At 37.6% G+C, this 21,521-nt stretch overlaps 1 protein-coding gene across 4 annotated transcripts in view; it reads right to left on the bottom strand.

Annotated features, from left to right (window-relative positions):
- mapkap1 (MAPK associated protein 1) overlaps window positions 1–18,889 on the bottom strand; it is a 57,979-nt gene extending 39,090 nt beyond the window's left edge. The window contains exons 1-2 of one of the 4 annotated variants that reach the window (XM_053230207.1): window positions 18,865–18,889; window positions 15,028–15,455 (exon numbers count right to left, since the gene is read on the bottom strand). In XM_053230207.1, the coding sequence (XP_053086182.1) occupies window positions 15,028–15,298 (271 nt within the window). In that variant the 5' untranslated portion in view covers window positions 15,299–15,455; window positions 18,865–18,889. The other 3 variants (XM_053230206.1, XM_053230205.1, XM_026922115.3) reach the window with 3 other exon arrangements.
- Window positions 18,890–21,521: the final 2,632 nt, after the last annotated feature.

Here is a 21,521-nt window from a genome sequence, read left to right as displayed (position 1 = left end):
TATTAATGAGCTTGGGCTTTATTTGTCTAACAAGCTTCACATCTGACCGCTCATTCCCATCAACATGAAAGTAAAAAAAAATTGCTCCCCCACCTTCTTACAGTCCCATGCACACATTTGTTGCCGCTATTTGCCAAGGAGCACTGGTGCGCCAGAATTGAGAAAAATAGGAGCACAGAGAAAAATCTGAGCACAAATTTGATTAAACACTTATCAATTTGGTCAGTTTTCATCAAACCTTAACTGGAAAACACCTGTCCTAAAATACACAATCAAGCTTGGTCTGACCACCTGGCCAAAACAGGCTGAACTGGTCAGGCTGGTGGTATGTCCAACTGGTATTTCTAATTACCTTGCTGTTGTATTTTTTATTTTTTTTTACTTTTTTTTTAACTTGTCTTCAATGTTGCATTAATAGCAGTAACTCAAATTCTTTCTGACTATTAGCACTTGCCAGCTTGGTAGTCTATTGGCATCTCGTAGGTCAGACCAAGCTGGATTTTTCCAGCAGGAAATGAGCACGTAATGAACTATTGCTAGAATTGTAATTTTATGTAGCAAACACAGAGAAGAGGAAATGAACCAGCTGTTATACTAAACATCAGCATTATTGGAACGTCACTTGTCCAATCAAATTAGTGGACCGGAACTAACTGTTTTATAATTAACATTAAAAGAGTTCCGATAACCCTGTACATTGTTTCTACGTTTCAATTCACCTACTACCTGATCTAAATAGTGTCCGAGATTAGAATTAGTCAGTTCCAAATCATAGTTGTTGAAATGAGTATCCCCAAGGTACTCGGATGGTCTACTATTTCCGTTAGATTTTTCAAGTGTGAATCTGTGTACACTTTTTCAGTTAATTTTGTCCATAACTCCTTGCATGACGGAGGAGGAGTTTTGAGACAGTCCGCTTCGCTGAATTCAACCTACAAACATGGCGCACTTTGTAAATGAAAATGGTGTAAATTAAATGGTGTAAATGAAATGTGGAAAAATAAATCAAGGGAATAGTAAGTTAAATTATATAGACTATATAATTATTATAAATTATTAATAATTATTATAATTATTATAAATTATATAAGGAATAATCAATGAAGAAAAGCTGAAATGTAGCAAGTATTTTGTTTATGGTGGCAGTGTGTAAAACTAGGCAACAACATTCTCTTCCGTTACATGACGTGTTACTTTGTCCCAGTACTTGCATACTCTTTTGCTACTCACTCAAAAGTATGTACTTTTTCTTCACAAAAAGCGTAAATACTTTTAGTGCATAGTCTAGTTGATTTGGGACACTGCATGTATAAAGTTTGGAGTTTGCCGAAAACAGAAATGTGTCTTAACCGTGTGTGATTGTGAACTTGAACCTAAGAGCATTTTTCTTGTATGATACTGGCTTGTAAGTACCATGCATCCACAAATAAAGGTGACCTTTTATTAAAGCACTGCTTTTACAGTAACCAGAAGGACATAAAACTAGATATACAGTGGGATCTAAAAGTCTGAGACCACTAGTGAAAATGCTTCTATTTTACATTCATTTCCAATTTAATATAACAATTTTCATTACAAAATTCAAAAACCTTCTGTTTATCTGCAATTTTAAATAAAAACAAAAATCCCAGATTTTCAATGTGGTCTCAGACTATTGGATTACATTATACTATACATTATCCACGCACTATCAAAACAGCTTCACCAGCCTTTGTTCGGTCTCTCTGTCGTCTAACCTTAACATTGGATGGACCGTGAAAGAGAGGAGCTTCCTCTCTCTTAGGCTGATCGCCACATGGGATGCAGAGGCCCACATTTCTCTCAGCTGGGACAACAATGAGAGCACGGCTCACATCTATCATCAGTGTCAAATCAATCAATGCTACCCAGTAGCATTGCGCACATCTTTTATTTTTTTCTGTGCAAGTTTACTTTCACTTTTAACAGTAAGTGAAACAACTGCTTTCCACTTTGTTGGATGGCCAGACCTCCCTAAAGCTGACAGAATTCCATCAGGAAGCGAATCCCCGGACGACTGAAGGCAAACTCAATGCACTGCATCCCCACCCATTCAGAGCAGATCTGAAATGCATGTGTGAAGACAAGCTCTTTTAAAATGCGACACTGCTGCTGTTTCAGAATATTCACGTTGGCGGAATCTAAACTACTCAAGTACAACTCTTCCAAAGGCTGCATCATTATTCATTCTGAGCACAAACAAGCTTCAAATGCTCGAGCAGCCTTCTTCTCGCATTTGCTATAAACCGAGCAACTGCAAGTAAGACTGTACATCTGGGCAGGAAAAGATAGCGTTCTCAAAGTTTTACTGTGTTGAGCATTTTGAACCTGCAAACTGTTAAAACCTCCATTTTTTTAAACAAAGGGAATTGTGCACACCACTGCGAATATTCCTTCTCTCTTTGATATCTCCCACCCTCTCTCTTGTGTTTGCAACCTCACTCTGTGCTTACTAACATGGTCACTCAGTCAGTGATCTCTGTTTTGTCAAGGAAAAATAAGACCCAAACTCCATAACGTTATTCCCAATAACGTTGCTGTGATTTGGACCCTAGTTGTGCATGGAGCTGTTCAAATCCCCACCATATTTTTCTCCTTATTGTTCTCCTGTTTCACAAACCAGGAGGCATGGCCACACATCTCACACAGTTAATTATTTTCATAAGCTCAGTACAAACACACACAGTCATGCATCTATTTGCCAAAGCTATTTGCCGCAGATATGCGGTATTCACGTGCTAGCCCCCTTGTGGGTGAATAGAGAATAACAACTCAACATCATCCTAGAAATGCTTTATTTATGCCATTATTTCTTTTTTAAATTTAGACAAAAGAGTATTGTTTATTTATTTAATTGGGCATTTATGTTTATGAAATACTTAAGTGAATGTATCACTAAGTTTACTGTTTGAACAAATTCGGTAAATATTCATTTAATAATCGCAGAATTTTTAAAAAAAGAATTTCAAAATTGCAATCAGTGTGTGTTCTGCACATGTGTGTGAGTCATTATGTATTCCTGCACTACAATGGTAGTATAAGAAAACAGTTCATATCACAAATTTTAAACTATTAAAAATAATTGTGAGGTTTGATTTGATTCTGAAGCAGATGACGGGCATGGACTGCCCTCAGTAAAATTTTTGTCGGCCTTGTAGTGAGGGTGATGAAACTGTTAAAAAAAAAAAAAAAAGTTGATAAAACCTTTCCTGTGCTACTATTCAGTGGCCTTAGTGGTAACATTAGAAGATGATTAAAAGCATTATACAGAATATACCCCTTCTTCTTCTTCTTCTGACTAGGTTGTCTATGGGAGCCCATAGAACCGTCTGGTAAAAAGTTGTGAAATTTGGCACACTGATTGGGGAGGGTCTAGGGAACATTCTGACCAAATTTGGTCAAATTTGGTCAAATTTGGGCCTAATTTGGAAGTACATTTATGGTCATAACTTTTGTGTCCAAAAATTTAAAAAGCTACATTTATAAGCCAGTTCAATGCACCCTATGAAGTCAATTTACGCCTAATTAGATTTTCTGCCATCTTGGATTTTGTCAAAAAAAAAATTCACTACTCTACCTACAAATTTTGTTCAATCATCACCAAATTTGGTGCACATCATCTTCAGAGTAAGCCTCACAAAAGTTATCAAAACAATTTTGAATAGTCCAAAGGGTTTGTACGTAATGGGCCAAAGAGTCTGATGGAAGCCACCAAACAGGAAGTGAGGCTGTATCTCAGCAACTGCTTTGCGCACTGACACAAAACTTGGTAGGCACTCTTCAGGACCATGATAGCACCACCTACTGGTCAAAAGTTACAATAACATGCCAATGTAATACTTAACAACTTTGCTGCAAGAACCACTGGTGTCAATCAAATCATTTAATATTTGTGACTATTTTAAAAAAAAAAAAACTTTTGCAAACTAGTCCTACGTTTTTCACTCAGCCTCAAGAAGCACAATTCTCTGGACTGAAGTACAATTTCCTGGACTCCCTGGAATAATTAGGGAAAAAATGTTCAACTTTAGTCTATGGATGGCTACAAGAGGGTCATTTAAAAAATGGGCATGAAGAAGTGTACCCAGAAGTCTATAATTCATAAACAAAATCTCAGAACTTCATGAAATTAGGTAAAGCATATGCATCTTATGATTCTAAAGAAGCATGCAAAATTCTACATGCTATATTTCTATGGTAAATTACCTGAAATTGCTGAAAATTGTCTTGTTTCATCTCCAATTTAGGTAATTACACGCATGCTAAATAATACATAATATCTTTTTACACACGCACTTAAAGTTCTTAAAGTGCTTGGACCTGATAATTGCCGCTCGCAGCTATTTTTTTATTATTATTATTATTGTACTACTACTTCTTTAGCACCTTCCTGCTATTACAGCCTGAAGCACTTCATGTACAGATTCCGTTCAGACTGGAAGGTATTCATTCTTTGTTTTGATATCATTCATAGTATTTAAATTATTTAAGTTTATATTTTGAATTTTGTGATAGGCACCCACTAAAAGTACACAAATGGACTGTTTGTCAGTTAGGAGTCCTGGACTGTTACAAAGGGATAATCTCTCACATACACACGCACACACACACAGCAGGTGTGCAGGCCTGCACTTTGTCACAAACAGCGATTTCCCCTCAAAATTAATCCTGTCTATTCATTCACATGCATAAATACCACCCTGCCTACTAATTGCCCCAGTGCCCAAAGATAAATGGCCCCTGACTGCTAATTGCTCCAAACCCCAATCATAAATACCCCAATAACTGCTAAATACACCAAAAACCCAAAATAAACATATGACCTCTAATTGCCCAAAACCCTAGCACTGACCTAGAACACCATAACACTGCTCTTTACTTTTTACGTTTTTAAACATTCTTTTAAACCTTCTTTCCATTCACCTACCTTTTCCCATTCAGCTCTTTTCAAGCACTGTGTATTTCATTCAGGAAATGCAAATTTAGTTTACTCAGCCAGCTATAACACATGGCATTTTTTGGTTCCCCATGAATCCAGAAGGCTTATTCAGGACTAAATGCTAAGACAATGTGATCATCCATAGGTTACAGGGTCAAATTCAAATACCTGTTTCTCAGGCACTGTACATCTGATCAATCTGAAATTTGGTGTACTGCATCATTATACTAATCTGTTAGTGGGTTTCTACTGTTGACTAAGTAACATCAAAAACATGGCTGCCATCAGCCAATCAATAATTTCACAGTGTTAATACTGAGCTACACTCACATAACTTGAAGTGTATGTCCATCGATGGTTGCATCAGTGTTCACTAGCCACTTGTGGTGCAATCTGCAAAAGTTGTTTGGTCCCAGCGTATCACCACTTGTGGCTATATCTATTATTATTATTATTAAATTACTAAACAGTTTTATATGCTGATAGCATGACTAAAATGTGTTAGCAATGCTTACCTTTATAGTGTATGTTAGCATGGTTGAAAAAGACAGACAAAAATTGTCACAGAAAATCACACAATAATTTAATGTATGTGTCTAGAAACCAATATTATGGGTGATAAAGTTTCAACTGAAAACACCACAACACCACAAGCCACTTTGCAGTGAACGGTGGTTAACATTACCTTGGGTGTTAATTTCTGTTAATAGGTACTTTCTTACCTTCATAGTTTATATAGTATATTTATGACAAAGCAAAGTTTGAAGCCTTTCATGCTAAAGTCCTTCCTAGAAAGGGCTTTGCAAATGTTCTTACATATCCAATGAACATTTACCTTCAGTAGCTCCTGCAGACACCAACTTTAAATATTGCAATAACAACTGTAGTACATGAGTCAGAAACACAGTAACCGTGGAAAGTATAACCCTCTGAGAGCAGCATTTGTGTCTATTTTAGACTCAGTAATGATCAACCAGGATATAACAATACCCACTCATTATGGCAGACACACCCTTGATTTAATTTCCTATAAATACGAAAAATACAGTCACACTACACCAGTATGAAATTATGTCAGATCATTACCTCATTTTCTTTTAAATGTCTTCCAGATTTATTGACTCTGACTGGTTCGCTTTATGTCCCCACAGAACTCGATCAGGTTACTGAATGCTTAGAGTCAACATTCTGCTATACTCTACATAATGCAGCACCAATAATTAGGGAGACAAATAAAGCACCTTATTATAATGATTACACTTGCACTTTAAAACAGACTACTCAAAAGCTAGAATGTAAATGGCATCAAATTAAATTGGTAGTATTTCAAATTGCATGAAAGGAGAGTCTTCTTATCTACATAAAGGCTCTTATTTCTTCTAGATCAGCATTTCTCCACCTTAATAGAAGAAAACAAAATAGTGCTAGATTGTTCTTTAATACGGTAAAAAGTTAACTAGAAATAAGTCCACCACAGAAGCACAAATACCTACAGTATGTAGTTGCGATGAGTTATTTTCATGACAAAACTGTAAATAATAGATAAAAATTTCAGAGTATTAACTTAGATTCAGATCATTTGATAACTATGTAAAGAACAATATAAACCTGTTCAAACTTGTGTACTAGATCCTTTGCCTACTTATTTCCTTAAACTACCAGAAGGAATCAAGCCTCTTTTAAAAAAAATACAAACTTCACCCTTAGCACGGTCTATGTACCTAAATACTTATAATAGTTTTAAAATTTTAAAATAGTTAAAAAATCACTGAATTAAAAAAAATGGGGCTTGACCCTTGTCAGATATCAAAATATAGATTAACACCAAACCTTGCCTTTATATCCAAGATCCTAGAAATGGCTGTAGCTCAGCAGCTAATCAAATTCATGAAAGATTTCAGTCAGGATTTAGTATTTAGGGTGGGATACATTAGGCAGCAAGTGAACAGTCGGTTCTTGAAGTTGATATGTTGGAAGCAGGAAAAATAGGCAAGCGTAAGGATCTGAGTGACTTTGAAAAGGGCCAAATTGTGATGGCTAGACGACTGGGTCAGAGCATCTCCAAAACAGCAGGTCTTGTGGAGTGTTCCCCTGTATGAAGAGGTTAGTACCTACCAAAAGTGGTCCACAGGGTCATGGGCACCCAAGACTCATTAATGTGCGTGGAGGTCAAAGGCTAGCTAGCGTCTGGTCCAATCCCACAGAAGAGCTACTGTAGCACAAATTGCTGAAAAAGTTAATGCTGGCTATGATAGAAAGGTGTCAGTACACACAGTGCATCACAGCTTGCTGCGTATGGAGCTGCGTAGCTGCAGACCAGTCAGAGTGCCCATGCTGATATCATGTGGACGGCTGGGTGCGTGTGCGTCGCTTACCTGGGGAAAAGATGGCACCAGGATGAACTATGAGAAGAAGGCAAGCCAGCAGAAGCAGAATGATGCTCTGGGCAATGTTCTGCTGGGAAACCTTGGGGCCTGGCATTCATGTGGATGTTACCAAGTACACCCCTTCATGGCAACATTACTCCCTAATGGCAGTGGCCTCTTTCAGCAAGATAATGTGCCCTGCCACACAGCAAAGATTGTTCAGGAATGTTTGAGAAACATCACAAAGGGTTCAGGGCGTTGACTTGGCCTTCAAATTCCCCAGATCTCAATCTGATCGAGCATCTGTGAAATGTGCTGGACAAACAAAAAAGTCCGATCCATGGAGACCCCACCTCGCAACTTACAAGACTTAAAGGATCTGCTGCAAAAATAAGGACTGCCTGAATGACTTACGTTTCTCTTTTCAATAGATTAAAACATTCAACATTCTAAAAATACAATAATTTTATACAAACCCGATTCCAAAAAAGTTGGGACACTGTACAAATTGTGGATAAAAACAGAATGCAATGATGTGGAAGTTTCAAATTTCAATATTTTATTCAGAATACAACATAGATGACATATCAAATGTTTAAACTGAGAAAATGTATCATTTTAAGGGAAAAATAAGTTGATTTTAAATTTCATGGCATCAACACATCTCAAAAAAGTTGGGACAAGGCCATGTTTACCACTGTGTGGAATCCCCTCTTCTTTTTATAACAGTCTGCAAACGTCTGGGGGCTGAGGAGACAAGTTGCTCAAGTTTAGGAATAGGAATGTTGTCCCATTCTTGTCTAATACAGGCTTCTTGTTGCTCAACTGTCTTAGGTCTTCTTTGTCGCATCTTCCTCTTTATGATGCGCCAAATGTTTTCTATGGGTGAAAGATCTGGACTGCAGGCTGGCCATTTCAGTACCCAGATCCTTCTTCTACGCAGCCATGATGTTGTAATTGATGCAGTATGTGGTCTGGCATTGTCATGTTGGAAAATGCAAGGTCTTCCCTGAAAGAGACGACGTCTGGATGGGAGCATATGTTGTCCTAGAACTTGGATATACAGTCAGGTCCATAAATATTGGGACATCGACACAATTCTAACATTTTTGGCTCTATACACCACCACAATGGATTTCAAATGAAACGAACAAGATGTGCTTTAACTGCAGACTGTCAGCTTTAATTTGAGGGTATTTACATCCAAATCAGGTGAACGGTGTAGGAATTACAACAGTTTGCATATGTGCCTCCCACTTGTTAAGGGACCAAAAGTGATGGGACAATTGGCTTCTCAGCTGTTCCATGGCAAGGTGTGTGTTATTCCCTCATTATCCCGATTACAATGAGCAGATAAATGGTCCAGAGTTCATTTCAAGTGTGCTATTTGCATTCGGAATCTGTTGCTGTCAACTCTCATGATGAGATCCAAAGAGCTGTCACTATCAGTGAAGCAAGCCATCATTAGGCTGAAAAAACAAAACAAACCCATCAGAGAGATAGCAAAAACATTAGGCATGGCCAAAACAACTGTTTGGAACATTCTTAAAAAGAAGGAACGCACCGGTGAGCTCAGCAACACCAAAAGACCCGGAAGACCATGGAAAACACCTGTGGTGGATGACCGAAGAATTCTTTCCCTGGTGAAGAAAACACCCTTCACAACAGTTGGCCAGATCAAGAACACTCTCCAGGAGGTAAGTGTATGTGTGTCAAAGTCAACAATCAAGAGAAGACTTCACCAGAGTGAATACAGAGGGTTCACCACAAGATGTAAACCATTGGTGAGCCTCAAAAACAACATCTAAAAAAGCCTTCACAGTTCTGGAACAACATCCTATGGACAGATGAGACCAAGATCAACTTGTACCAGAGTGATGGGAAGAGAAGAGTATGGAGAAGGAACGGAACTGCTCATGATCCTAAGCATACCGCCTCATCAGTGAAGCATGGTGGTGGTAGTGTCATAGCGTGGGCATGTATGGCTGCCAATGGAACTGGTTCTCTTGTATTTATTGATGATGTGACTGCTGACAAAAGCAGCAGGATGAATTCTGAAGTGTTTCGGGCAATATTATCTGCTCATATTCAGCCAATTGCTTCAGAACTCATTGGACGGCGCTTCACAGTGCAGATGGACAATGACCCAAAGCATACTGCAAAAGCAACCAAAGAGTTTTTGAAAGGAAAGAAGTGGACTGTTATGCAATGGCCAAGTCAATCACCTGACCTGAATCCGATTGAGCATGCATTTCACTTGCTGAAGATAAAACTGAAGGGAAAATGCCCCAAGAACAAGCAGGAACTGAAGACAGGTGCAGTAGAGGCCTGGCAGAGCATCACCAGGGATGAAACCCAGCGTCTGTAATTGACTGCAAAGGATTTGCAACCAAGTATTAAAAAGTGAAAGTTTGATTTATGATTATTATTCTGTCCCATTACTTTTGGTCCCTTAACAAGTGGGAGGCACATATGCAAACTGTTGTAATTCCTACACCGTTCACCTGATTTGGATGTAAATACTCTCAAATTAAAGCTGACAGTCTGCAGTTAAAGCACATCTTGTTCGTTTCATTTAAAATCCATTGTGGTGGTGTATAGAGCCAAAAATGTTAGAATTGTGTCGATGTCTCAATATTTATGGACCTGACTGTACCTTTCAGCATTGATGGTGCCTTTCCAGATGTGTAAGCTGCCCATGCCACACGCACTCATGCAATCCCATACCATCAGAGATGCAGGCTTCTGAACCGAGCGCTGATAACAACTTGGGTTGTCCTTGTCCTCTTTAGTCCGGATGACTTGCGTTTTCCAAAAAGAATTACAAATTTTGATTCGTCTGACCACAGAACAGTTTTCCACTTTGCCACAGTCCATTTTAAATGAGCCTTGGCCCAGAGAAAACGCCTGCGCTTCTGGATCATGTTTAGATATGGCTTCTTTTTTGACCTATAGAGTTTTAGCCGGCAACGGCGAATGGCACAGAGGATTGTGTTCACCGACAATGTTTTCTGGAAGTATTCCTGAGCCCATGTTGTGATTTCCATTACAGTAGCATTCCTGTATGTGATGCAGTGCCGTCTAAGGGCCCAAAGATCACGGGCGTCCAGTATGGTTTTCTGGCCTTGACCCTTACGCACAGAGATTGTTCCAGATTCTCTGAATCTTTGGATGATATTATGCACTGTAGATGATGATAACTTCAAACTTCTTGCAATTTTTCTCTGAAAAAACTCCTTTCTGATATTGCTCCACTATTTTTTTTGATATGTTATCTATATTCTATTGTGAATAAAATATAAGTTTATGAGATTTGTAAATTATTGCATTCCTTTTTTATTCACAATTTGTACAGTGTCTGAACTTTTTTGGAATCGGGTTTGTAGACCAACACAGAAGGCTGATGTTGGATAGTAGTCTACTGCTAAGCTGACGACACACAGCTGTATTTTCAGCAAAGCCAGATAACAGACACCAACATAATAAAGATTAGGAAAGGACATTAAGCACTGGATGCTGAGTAACTTATTCCTACTTAATTCCAACAAGACAGAAGTACTTAGGACCACAGATAGCTAGACATAAGCTTTCTGGTTATGCAGTACCAGTGGATGTTTTATATTAATGTTATTAATTACAGAAATATTAAATGTGGAAAAATTCACTCTTTGGCCCCTTTAATAGGAACACACATGCTGATTCATGCAAGTGCCCAGTGAGACAATCATGTGCCAGCAGTGCAATGCATTCAAACAGCAGATACAGGTCAAGAGCTTCAGGTAATGTTCACATCAAACATCAGAATCGGGAAACAGGTGATCTCAGCGACTTCGACCGTGTAATGGTTCTTGGTGCCAGATGGGCTGGTTTGAATATTTCAGAAACTGCTGATCTCCTGGGATTTTCACACATAATCAGTTTTCACAGAATGGTGCAAAAAACAAAAAACATCCAGTGAGCAGAAGTGCTGCGGCAGAAACTGTCTTGTTAATGAGAGACGTCAGAGGAGAATGGCCATAAAAGTTCGAGCTGACAGAAAGGCTAAGGTTACGCAATCAAACACTCTTTACAACTGTGGTGAGAAGAAAAGCATCTCGGAATGAACAACACATCAAAACTTGGAAGTGGATGGGCTACAAGGGCAGAAGACCACATCAGGTTCTACTCCTGTGAGCCAAGAACTAGGAATGAAGCAATTTGAGGCCACAGTGGGCACAGGCTCACTGAAAGTGGACAGCTGAAAATTGGAAAAAGTCCAGGCAACATTTGTCCCCGGGCGTAGTACACAAAGTTTCCAAAGAAAATGCAAAGCAAAGTCCTTCTGAGGATGCAGGAGGTGAAACCAGGAAATATTCAAAATGGTTGATGTAATAGCTGTAGTTAAAACATGACATTCATTCCATGGGTTGCCAAAGTTCAGAGAGATGAGCTCCTTCTCCCTACGTTTCCTCACTTCACTGCTTCCGTAACAACTACTGATGCAAAAAGAGATGTCATTGATTTTAAGTCTATCGATGTTGAAATGGAGAAATCCTGGAAAAGAGATATACTTCAATACGTTGGTAGGATGGTCCTCAACAAAAAGAACAGCTAGTCACTTCTTGGTTTCTCTGATGTATAGCTGATATAGAAACAATAAACAACTTCTGTGGTGATGCACTTCTGATGTGATGAATAATGGGCCATAAAAACTGATCCTTTGGGGACTGTGATTTTAGTGGCTATATTAATAAACTTGCATGTAGAATATCTAGAATTGTTGCATGTAAGAGTGCTGCAGGTTTTATTAGGCTGTTGGAGATAAATGAACGTTCCTTAAAGAAGAAAGCAGTTTTTATGTATAGTTTCAGTGGTATGATAGGGGAGCACCAAAGGAATTCTCTCTATCCTAGTAGTGGATTGTGTAGAGGACAGTGCAAGCTATCACTTGCAAGCTAGCTGATGTTAGCTAATGTTAGCTGATGTTAGCTAATCAAAGTAATGCAAGTATAAGTAGCTAACATAATTTACACACATTGGTGTACTAGTTACAATATGGCATATTCTACAGAAAGTGGGCCGAAATCTCAAAGCAATCTAATATTTGTTTTTTCTCTTTTTCACTAAAAGGAGTGTTCACATCAAAGAACATCTTATTTCAGCACAAAGAATGTGCTGATTACATATTTCTCTTCTTGAATGATGCATACATTATTTAAAAAGATAATTACTTCAGTGGACAGGATATTTTAACTTTTGAGAAAATAATGCAAATTACTCACTTGCAGCTATTGAGATCAAGGTCAAACAATCCCTAGCATGTGCGATGTCCATTTTTAAAGCATCTTCTGAAATCATCCTAAATGGAAAATAACAAATCTAAATCTGTGTCTATCGTACAGAACATTCTTTATTTGAAGAAAAAAAAAAAAAAACATGAATTTTTGTTATTTTGTTTTGTTTTCAGTATACTCAAATGTGCCCACATTCTGTAGAAAATGGCATATCAGGACAATGATCATCCTTATATCTCCATGCTTAATATACAGTGATCATGCTGAAAGTACCATTTCTGGTTAGCCTTTGCAGTAGGATGCATTTCAGTGCAATGAAGTTCCCTGGGCTGTAATCTCAGTAAAAGCTTCAGAAGCGTGTTGAGAAATGTGTGGGTTAATGAGGCTACACTGGCATTCCTAGCTGTTCATCATACCACCCCAAAACTGTCAATCACCTCATCAACCATACCCTTTTAGTTATCATCAAAGAACTACTATAAAATGCATTTACCATATAGAAAAATATTGAGATATCAAGATCATCTTAACTTAAAAATGACAGAACTCTTTTAGCAAAAACAATTTGTGGTGATGCAAGTTTGGCCTGTTTTTCATTCACTTACTTGGGAATGGGTGGGTTAAATATTGTACTGCAGCCAGCCACTAGAAGACCTCAGAAACATTTTGAGGCTTCCAGGCAGTGTAGATTAATATCAGAGCTCTTAACACCTGTTTGCAAATTATTCCAGAATCATACATCAATTGGCTCATGGCCCATTTGCTTTTGTGACCAGGACATTGGGATTTTGAAATTTGCCTATTTCACCGTCTTTTTGTTCATATAAACACAGGTAAATTTCAAAATAAGTTGTTTTTTTCTGACTATGTGAAAAAAAAAGATACAAATTCGCCCTTTATAATAAAAAATAGCACTGGAAAGTTTTAGAAGTCTGGAAAAGTTCTAAAAAATAGGTAAATTTCAAAATATTTTATTTTCCAGAATATTCCAGATCTATTTTACTGAACATTTCCAGACTTCTAGAACTTTAACTTTAAACCAGTAATATAAATAGTTAAGAAATATAGGGGCCTTAAGCTGACCAATTTAGTTTAGTCCCAGGTGCCTAGATGGAAACATTTCAGCATTTTTCTTAGATGGCATCAAGAGGCTGCAAGCTTCCAGCAGACGCATTTTGCTACGTCTGTGGCAAATTTATCAAGAGCGAAAAAGTACTCTGAGGAAGAATCTCCTAAGATGAGTGAGGCCTACAAGGTATATTTCGGCATGCCTGTCGGGGATCAAGAAGTGCACGGAATTCACCAAGAAGCTCAATAGGAAGGAGAAAGCGGCTTGGAACAGCTTTGTCACAGTGATTTTGGGTTTCCTGGGCAATTACAAAGTCAGAAACTGTGTGAAGCTGGTTGAGACTCTGGTGAAGATCTACTCAAAGTCCAAATGCTTGATGCTCATCTTCATAAATTCAAGGAGAAAATGGGAGCATACCCAAGGAGCGAGACGAGCGCTTCCACCAGGATATACTGGACTTATGCCTTATTTTGTATCCATCAAAGTGATGACTTGCCTTCAGAATTTTCTGACTATGCTTTTAAAATTCAATAAATGACGCTAAATTCTCAGTTACTGTTAACCCCTGTGAGTGGCACAACAGAAATGCATTATCCCTATCAGCAGGAGACCGCAAGTTCAAATCCTAGAGACCAAAAAAAAAAAAAAAAAAAAAAAAAAGGTCATGTAAAGTGTATACAAACTCTATGAGAATGCAAGATTCAAAAATACGTCTAGTGCTGCAGAAAGCTACCTGACTTTGAGCTAGAATGCAAGAATGCAAAATTTTAAAAAATTAAAAGCCCATGCTCCAGACACGCGCCCTTGAAAGTCAGTCCAGCTTGACCAGAAAGCTAATGTTTAATCAAACATGTTCAATTTTGTTACATTCTAATACACAGATTTTCTTTAGTTAAACAATGCTAAGAGGCTGATTGGATCACACACACACAGTGTCATTATTAAATTTCAATTATTGCACTTTTATAATTAAGCAATATCATGCAAGCAAGAGTGCAGTTATACTGAATATCGGCACGGCTGTGATTTGGATGTAGGCACAAGCCCACATGGAAAGTACACTCTTACATTTCTTGACAGAAAAAAAAGATAAAATGCAATTATCAGACAAATAGAAATAAAGGGTAAAAATATGAAAGAAACAAATTAAAACAAAAGAGACTAAAACTAAAGAAGAGAGGCTAAGAAATAGCAAATTTGAGGAATATTTTAATGCTCAGATTGGCTTATATGGAAATGTGAGGAATGAGAGTCACTATATGTTTCACCCAGTTACTTTTAGATAACTACTTCAAGGCACATTCCCATTAACACACTAGATTTAGAAACCAAAATCAAGGTAATAGTTCTAAAGTTGCCTACCTGTGTTGGAGCGACGACGGATACCAAAGTCCCAACTGGAAGTGATGTCCACAGACTGAGAAAGGTCACAGGGCTGCACATCTCCACTAACAATGCCATCCCCTAACAAACCTATCAATCCACTACCACAAGACATGGCACCTAAATAACACTTCTCTAAGTCAACATCATGGTCAATCAGCACCATCTCACACATTCCTGAGTCATCACTAGTCACATGGGACTGTCTGATGTGGGCCAGTATGATGGTGGGATTGTCAAGGAAAGCCATCCTCAGTGGCGCCTTCTGCTACAGCTTTCTTAAACCATCCAACCCTCCACTTTCTTTCATTCACTTTCATCAGGTTCTGGCACTCAAAAAAGGTCTGATGGTTCTTCACCAGTTATCATTTGTTGTGTCCACTCAGCAGTGGAGCATTTGTGGTTGCCTGAGGAAATGACAGTAATCAAGTAAATTTAAGTACATTTAAGGTGTTAAACAACATATTACATGACATATGTAATACAAATTATGAGGACACTGTGTCAATGGTATTTAATATTTTAAGATGTACTCACTACTGTTATGGACACCTACTTTCATACCAACATACAAACTGCAAATTAATTCATTAATTGTGCATAATAAATATCATAAATCTAATTACCAGTTGTATAAATATGTTTATACGATGCATATCAAGTAAGTAACTATAGCAGTCCAGTGGCATAGCCATACACTAAGTGATAGTCTTTGTTAGTTTCAAATGCAGATACAAGTTTGCAAGTGACAAAAGAAAAACCAGCATGAAGTGTCTTAGTAAGGTTTTGGCCCAGCACAAGGCATCAACTGGTGATTGTGAGGGGCAGAGAATATGATTTACATGATTTTCATCCTCATCAATCCATTAAATGAGTCTTTGTGCCCTGTGCATGCGGGGCGGGGTCATTCTGGAAGAGATAACCCCCATCAAAATAGAAATGTTTCAACGCAGAATAAAGGTGATCAGTCAGAATAACTTTAATGATTTATGGTGATACTTCTATCACCTGAGCCAAACAATGCCAGCAAAACAGAACCACCAGTTTAATCTGTCACCCATTTGTAGTTTCAAATAGGAGCCCAATTTCCCAAAAGCACCACAATATGGCTGTTATATTCATGTAGAGAGTGTTCAGAGTCAAAATAAACTAGGCTTCAACGAATCACCTTCAGCTTCTAAGTTACAAAATTTTGGCCCTGATTAGGTCAGAGACCAGGATACATACCCAGCCAGCTGTCATAATGAATATTTTCATGAAATGTTAGCTTGTTTACAGGTTCGACACACAAATCACATAACCAGATAAAGCAGGTAACAGAGTCAATTTTGATATAGCAACTTACCTAACAGACAATGATTTCTAATACTAGGTATAGGCTAGCAACCAATCAAATGATACACCCAATTTTAACTTGATGGTATCGTGCAAACCACCAAAAATTCTCTCGGGATCAGAGTGTGGGAAACTGAAATCAGTTAAGTGTATGGAAAAAGATTGAAAGTGCTTTTTGTTCTTACAACAAATACAAGTATTTTGTACAGTACAGGGTAGACTGTGCTGTACTTTTTTGTGCTTTGTTTTCTTTCAGTAAGCAGGCTATTGAATAATGAATAATGTTATTTAAAATTTATTTTAATAATGTGTTTTGTTTCCCTAATTATGCTGACAAGTTCTTCAAAGTTTTCTGTATCAGTAATAAAAGGTAAGAACTTTTTTTGTCAAAGTATGTATACTGTTGACAAGATCTAGAAAAAAAAATTGATCAACGGGAAATATCTTTCACTACAGTTGTAGACAGTTTATTGTGTGCAACATATGGACTGGACAACAGATGCAACATACACTTTTACGTTAAGTTCACAATTGTATAAATTAAACATAATCCTCTAGAGGCTGCTTATAAGTCCTAACATTCTGCAGATTCCAGTTTAAATATCAGTTCAACCACCATGTTTTACCATTTACGCAGCTAGGATCAAGCCACCAACATACGCTCATTTTTGTGTGGTAAAATTCTGTGTTTTCCTCTCTGCCTTCTAGGATCTTCTTGTTAGCAATCATGGCATCTCCTATGGGAGACATTGTTGATATCTCCAGAAAAATCAGGTTAGAAGGAGGGGAGCCGGAGCGGACTACCAGATCTGTGTCCTGCCCAATTTGTACTACATATATACAGTGCAGATTGGACAGGGGATTTAATTCAATTCGATTCATTCCACCGTGCAGTCATAAAACAAGGTCATATTAGAAAAAATAATAATACAAACCCTACAATAAAAAAAAACTCAAAAATTCTTTTATTAGAATTATCTATTTGTTTTTTAATTGTCTAACTCTTATTTGATATGGAGTATTATTTGCAATTTTGTATCCTCTAAGTGAGTGGTCTCCAATCGATTTATGCAATTACAACATACCAAAACTTCTAAACTATGAAATTTTCGTAAACAAAAGCTATAAGTCCTGATTTATACACATCATTTTAGTTGAAATAACCAAGATAATATAATAACGAATCTAACGAGGACAACAATCTAGGATAGTTACTTAGTCGTTACTAGCTTGGACTGGTCAGCGAGTTATGATTCGTGACCTTTTTTTTTTTTTTTTTTACTCCGACTAGCGCTTTTTCTGTCAAAATAACGTCTAGTTAGTTAGCTACTATGCTAGCACACGATAGTCAATAAGGCCTTGGCATAGTCTCCCACTGTTATTCAGCTACCTCGGAAAGAGTTTGTAAATGAACCAACGTTATCTTCATGCATAATCACCTCGATGGCTGAATATATTGTCGTTGCCCAACACCATACGGACAATCACGCGAGTAAAATGCAAGTTAATCAGCGCTTCTGAAATGTCACAATCAAAATTCTTTTGTGATAAAGCCTCTGACGTTGAACAATCAAATGAGATCCTCTTACTTCCGGTTTGGTAGGATTTCGTCAAAATAAAAGTCTTACAAAATAATAATAATAATAATAATAATAATAATAATAATAATAATAATAATAATAATAATATGAACGCAATATACATACATCATGTATAAATATGATATAAATGCCTAGAGGCCGCCTTCCCCATTTAGGCCTGTTTGACAAAACACGTCAATGGCTGAGCGAGACCCGCCATCTTATTCGGTGCTTAGAAACAGCACTTTACACTGTTAATACACTGCAGTTTTACGCAGTGATTGAATAATAGAAAAATAAATGTTTTAGTTGGGTGACGCGCCGCCCAACATTCCTGTTCTCAACTATGCTATAGCTTCGATAAACAGACATTCTTCACTAGTCTCTCTCTCTCTCTCTCTCTCTCACACACACACACACACACACACACACACACACACAGCGCAGTCTGTCATTTCAGCTAGAAAACGGAAAGCTTAACCAAGACTGAGAGCGCTTACAGCTGAGACTTCTTTCGTAAATGTTAAATAAACGCCTCCTTACAAAAACATCACATCAACGCTTATTAGAGGATTACTTTGTTAAGCAAGTCTATTATTAGACTTAGACTGGAGCGTACGCCGTACTAGACCCTGCATAAGCTGTTACTGTAGAAACAATAATAAATTAGAACGAGCGCGTTAATATTAACCTATCGTTCCTGTTACAGACGGAACTACTTTTACTTTCTGCTCAGATTCAGTCAAATACTTGAAAACTGATAGGATGACGCTTCACAGTACAGATGGACAATGGTCCAAAACATACCAAGAAAGCAACCCAAGAGCTTCTTAAGACAAAGAAATTGAATGTCCTTAAACGTCCGATGATCTGAACCCAACTGAGCATGCTTTTCACTTACTGAAGACAAAACTGAAGGCAGAAAGACTCACAAACAAGCAGCAACTGAAGGCAGCGCCAGTGAAGGCTTGCCAAAGCATCCCAGTTGAGGAAACAGCATTTGTAGATATCCATGGGTTCCAGATTTCAGGCAGTCACTGAGTGCAAAGGATTTGCATCCAAGTATTAAAAATAATCCTAATATTTAAGATTATGTTAGTTTATCCAATTACTTTTGACACTGTGAAAATGGAGGGACACTGTAAAAAATGGTTGTAATTCCTAAATGGTTAATGCAATATTTATGTTAAAGCCCTTGAATTAAAGCTGAAAGTCTACACTTCAGTCACATCTTGATCGTTTCATTTCAAATCCATTGTGGTGGGGTACAGAGGCAAAATTACGAATATTGTGTCACTGTCCAAACACTTATGGACCTGACTGTATGTGCTTTAGACGCTAAAAGTGTTTCATATGCTTAGAGTGTTTCGAGGCTATGGCATTTCAGGAGAGCAGAATTGAAGCAAGAGAAGATATGCAGGTGCGTGTCTTACTGTTACATAAGTTTTTTTACATGTGAGGATGACAAATGTAATCAAACATCACTGTTTGAGAAAAAAAAAAACTCAAGGATCCCCCAACTTATGTGTACTACTAATGATGTAATAATGTGCATTTAATGTGATTCATCAAATGTGCTCCAACACCATGTTTTCTCAACAAATCCCTATATGCTCACATATCTATGTGTTTTAATTGCTGAAAACGCTGCATAGAGTGGATCAAGGCTCTAGGATTCCAGGATATTCACATTTCAAGCAAGAGAAGATATTCAGGTTCATGTCTTACTGTAAAACGATGTTTTTCAGATGTTAGGGTGTTAGACGAAATCAACCATCACTGGTCATAATAAAATGCATAATATGATAATAAAGTGAGAAAAAAAAATCAAAGATAACAAAAATGGTGTGTAAGCAAGTATTCTGTTTACTCAATGAATGCCTATGTGCTTACACAAGTGTAAATGCTGAAAACGCAGTTTAGCAAGTTTTAAGGTGCTAGGGCTTCTGGAAAGCATTTTTTCATTCAAACTCATAAATGCAGGTCTGGGTCATGCTTTTTATAAGGGATTTTCACGTTGTTATGATGGAAAATTATATGAAACATGATTGTTTATATTAAAATTTAATATAAAAGATATTTTATATGTATGTATAAATATTATAAAAGATATTTCTTAATCAAATATGCACTAACACTCTTTCCTCAACGAATTTCTGTGCTCAAACAAGAGTAAGCATTAGGCGCTGAAAAAGCCCTTTTTCATGCAAACATATACAAGTACGTCCCTGTCATACATTTAATTGAGGTTTTTGACTTTGTTATGATGGAAAATAATGTGATACATGATTATATACATGATTATAACTGTTAAAAAGTCTAAAACGAGCAAAAATCATGCAATGGAAAATCATATGAATGTAATAACACGCTCTTTTCTCAACGAATAACTGTGTGCTAACACAAGTGTGCACCTTAGGCGCTGAAAATGCGTTTGAGGAAGTTTCAAGCGCCTAAGAATTCAGGAAAGCCATTTTCATGGAAAAACATGCAAACACTTCTGGGTCCTACTTTTAATAGAAGTTTTAACAGTTGTTATGATGGAAAATGATATGAAACATGATTGCTTATATTAAAATTCATATTTTGATACTAAAGTGTTAAAAATTCAAAACGTGAACAATGATGGAAGATATTTTTCTTCAGATATGCATTCACACACTTTTCTCAACGAATGCCTTTGTGCTTAGGCGCTGAAAATATGTTTCAGCAAAAAAAGTGAAAAACCATGTGAAGAAAGGTACTTTTAAAGAAATATGCACTAACACTCTTTTCAAATTCAATTCAATTCAATTCAATTTTATTTGTATAGCGCTTTTAACAATGGACATTGTCACAAAGCAGCTTTACAGAAATAAATGGATTCACAAAAATATATTGTAAATATTTGAATTTATCACTGTGAATTTATCCCTAATGAGCAAGCCAGTGGCGACGGTGGCAAGGAAAAACTCTCCGAGATGATATGAGGAAGAAACCTTGAGAGGAACCAGGCTCAAAAGGGAACCCATCCTCATCTGGGTGCAATGGATAGTACGATTATAAATAAATCCCTTCTATTATTGTGTACTATATGGACAAATAGTGCAATTGTGCAACCAATAAATTCATCATAGTTTTTGCAAGAAGTCCGGCTGGTTAAAATCTATCCACTGTCCACTGATGGAGTCCTGAGTACGAAGCTGCTCGTGGCAACTGCAGCCCCAAAGCCACTACAGCAATCGCAGGTCCCAAGCCATTACAGTGTAGCTCCCCATATGTGATCTCCATGCCATCTCCACAGCCCCCAGGTGGCGTCATCCCCAGCAATCCAAACAGTTCTTCAGGCAATCCATATGGGGCCACCCCCAGCAGCAGCGAGCAATCACTCTTTTCTCAAGGAATGTCTAAGAGCTTACACAAGACTGGGCGTTAGGCGCTGAAAATGCGTTTTAGCCATTAAGTTTCAAGCGCCAGAGGCTTCAGGAAAGCCGTTTTTCATGCAAACACTTACATGCCTGTCCGGGTCATACGTTTAATAAGGGTTTTTCACTTCGTTATGATGGAAAATCATATGAA

This window comes from Pangasianodon hypophthalmus, chromosome 27 (assembly GCF_027358585.1).
Source record: "Pangasianodon hypophthalmus isolate fPanHyp1 chromosome 27, fPanHyp1.pri, whole genome shotgun sequence".
In the NCBI taxonomy this organism is placed as follows: Eukaryota; Metazoa; Chordata; class Actinopteri; order Siluriformes; family Pangasiidae; genus Pangasianodon; species Pangasianodon hypophthalmus.
Note: the sequence above shows the minus strand (reverse complement) of the source record. Positions and strands in the feature narration are given on the sequence as shown.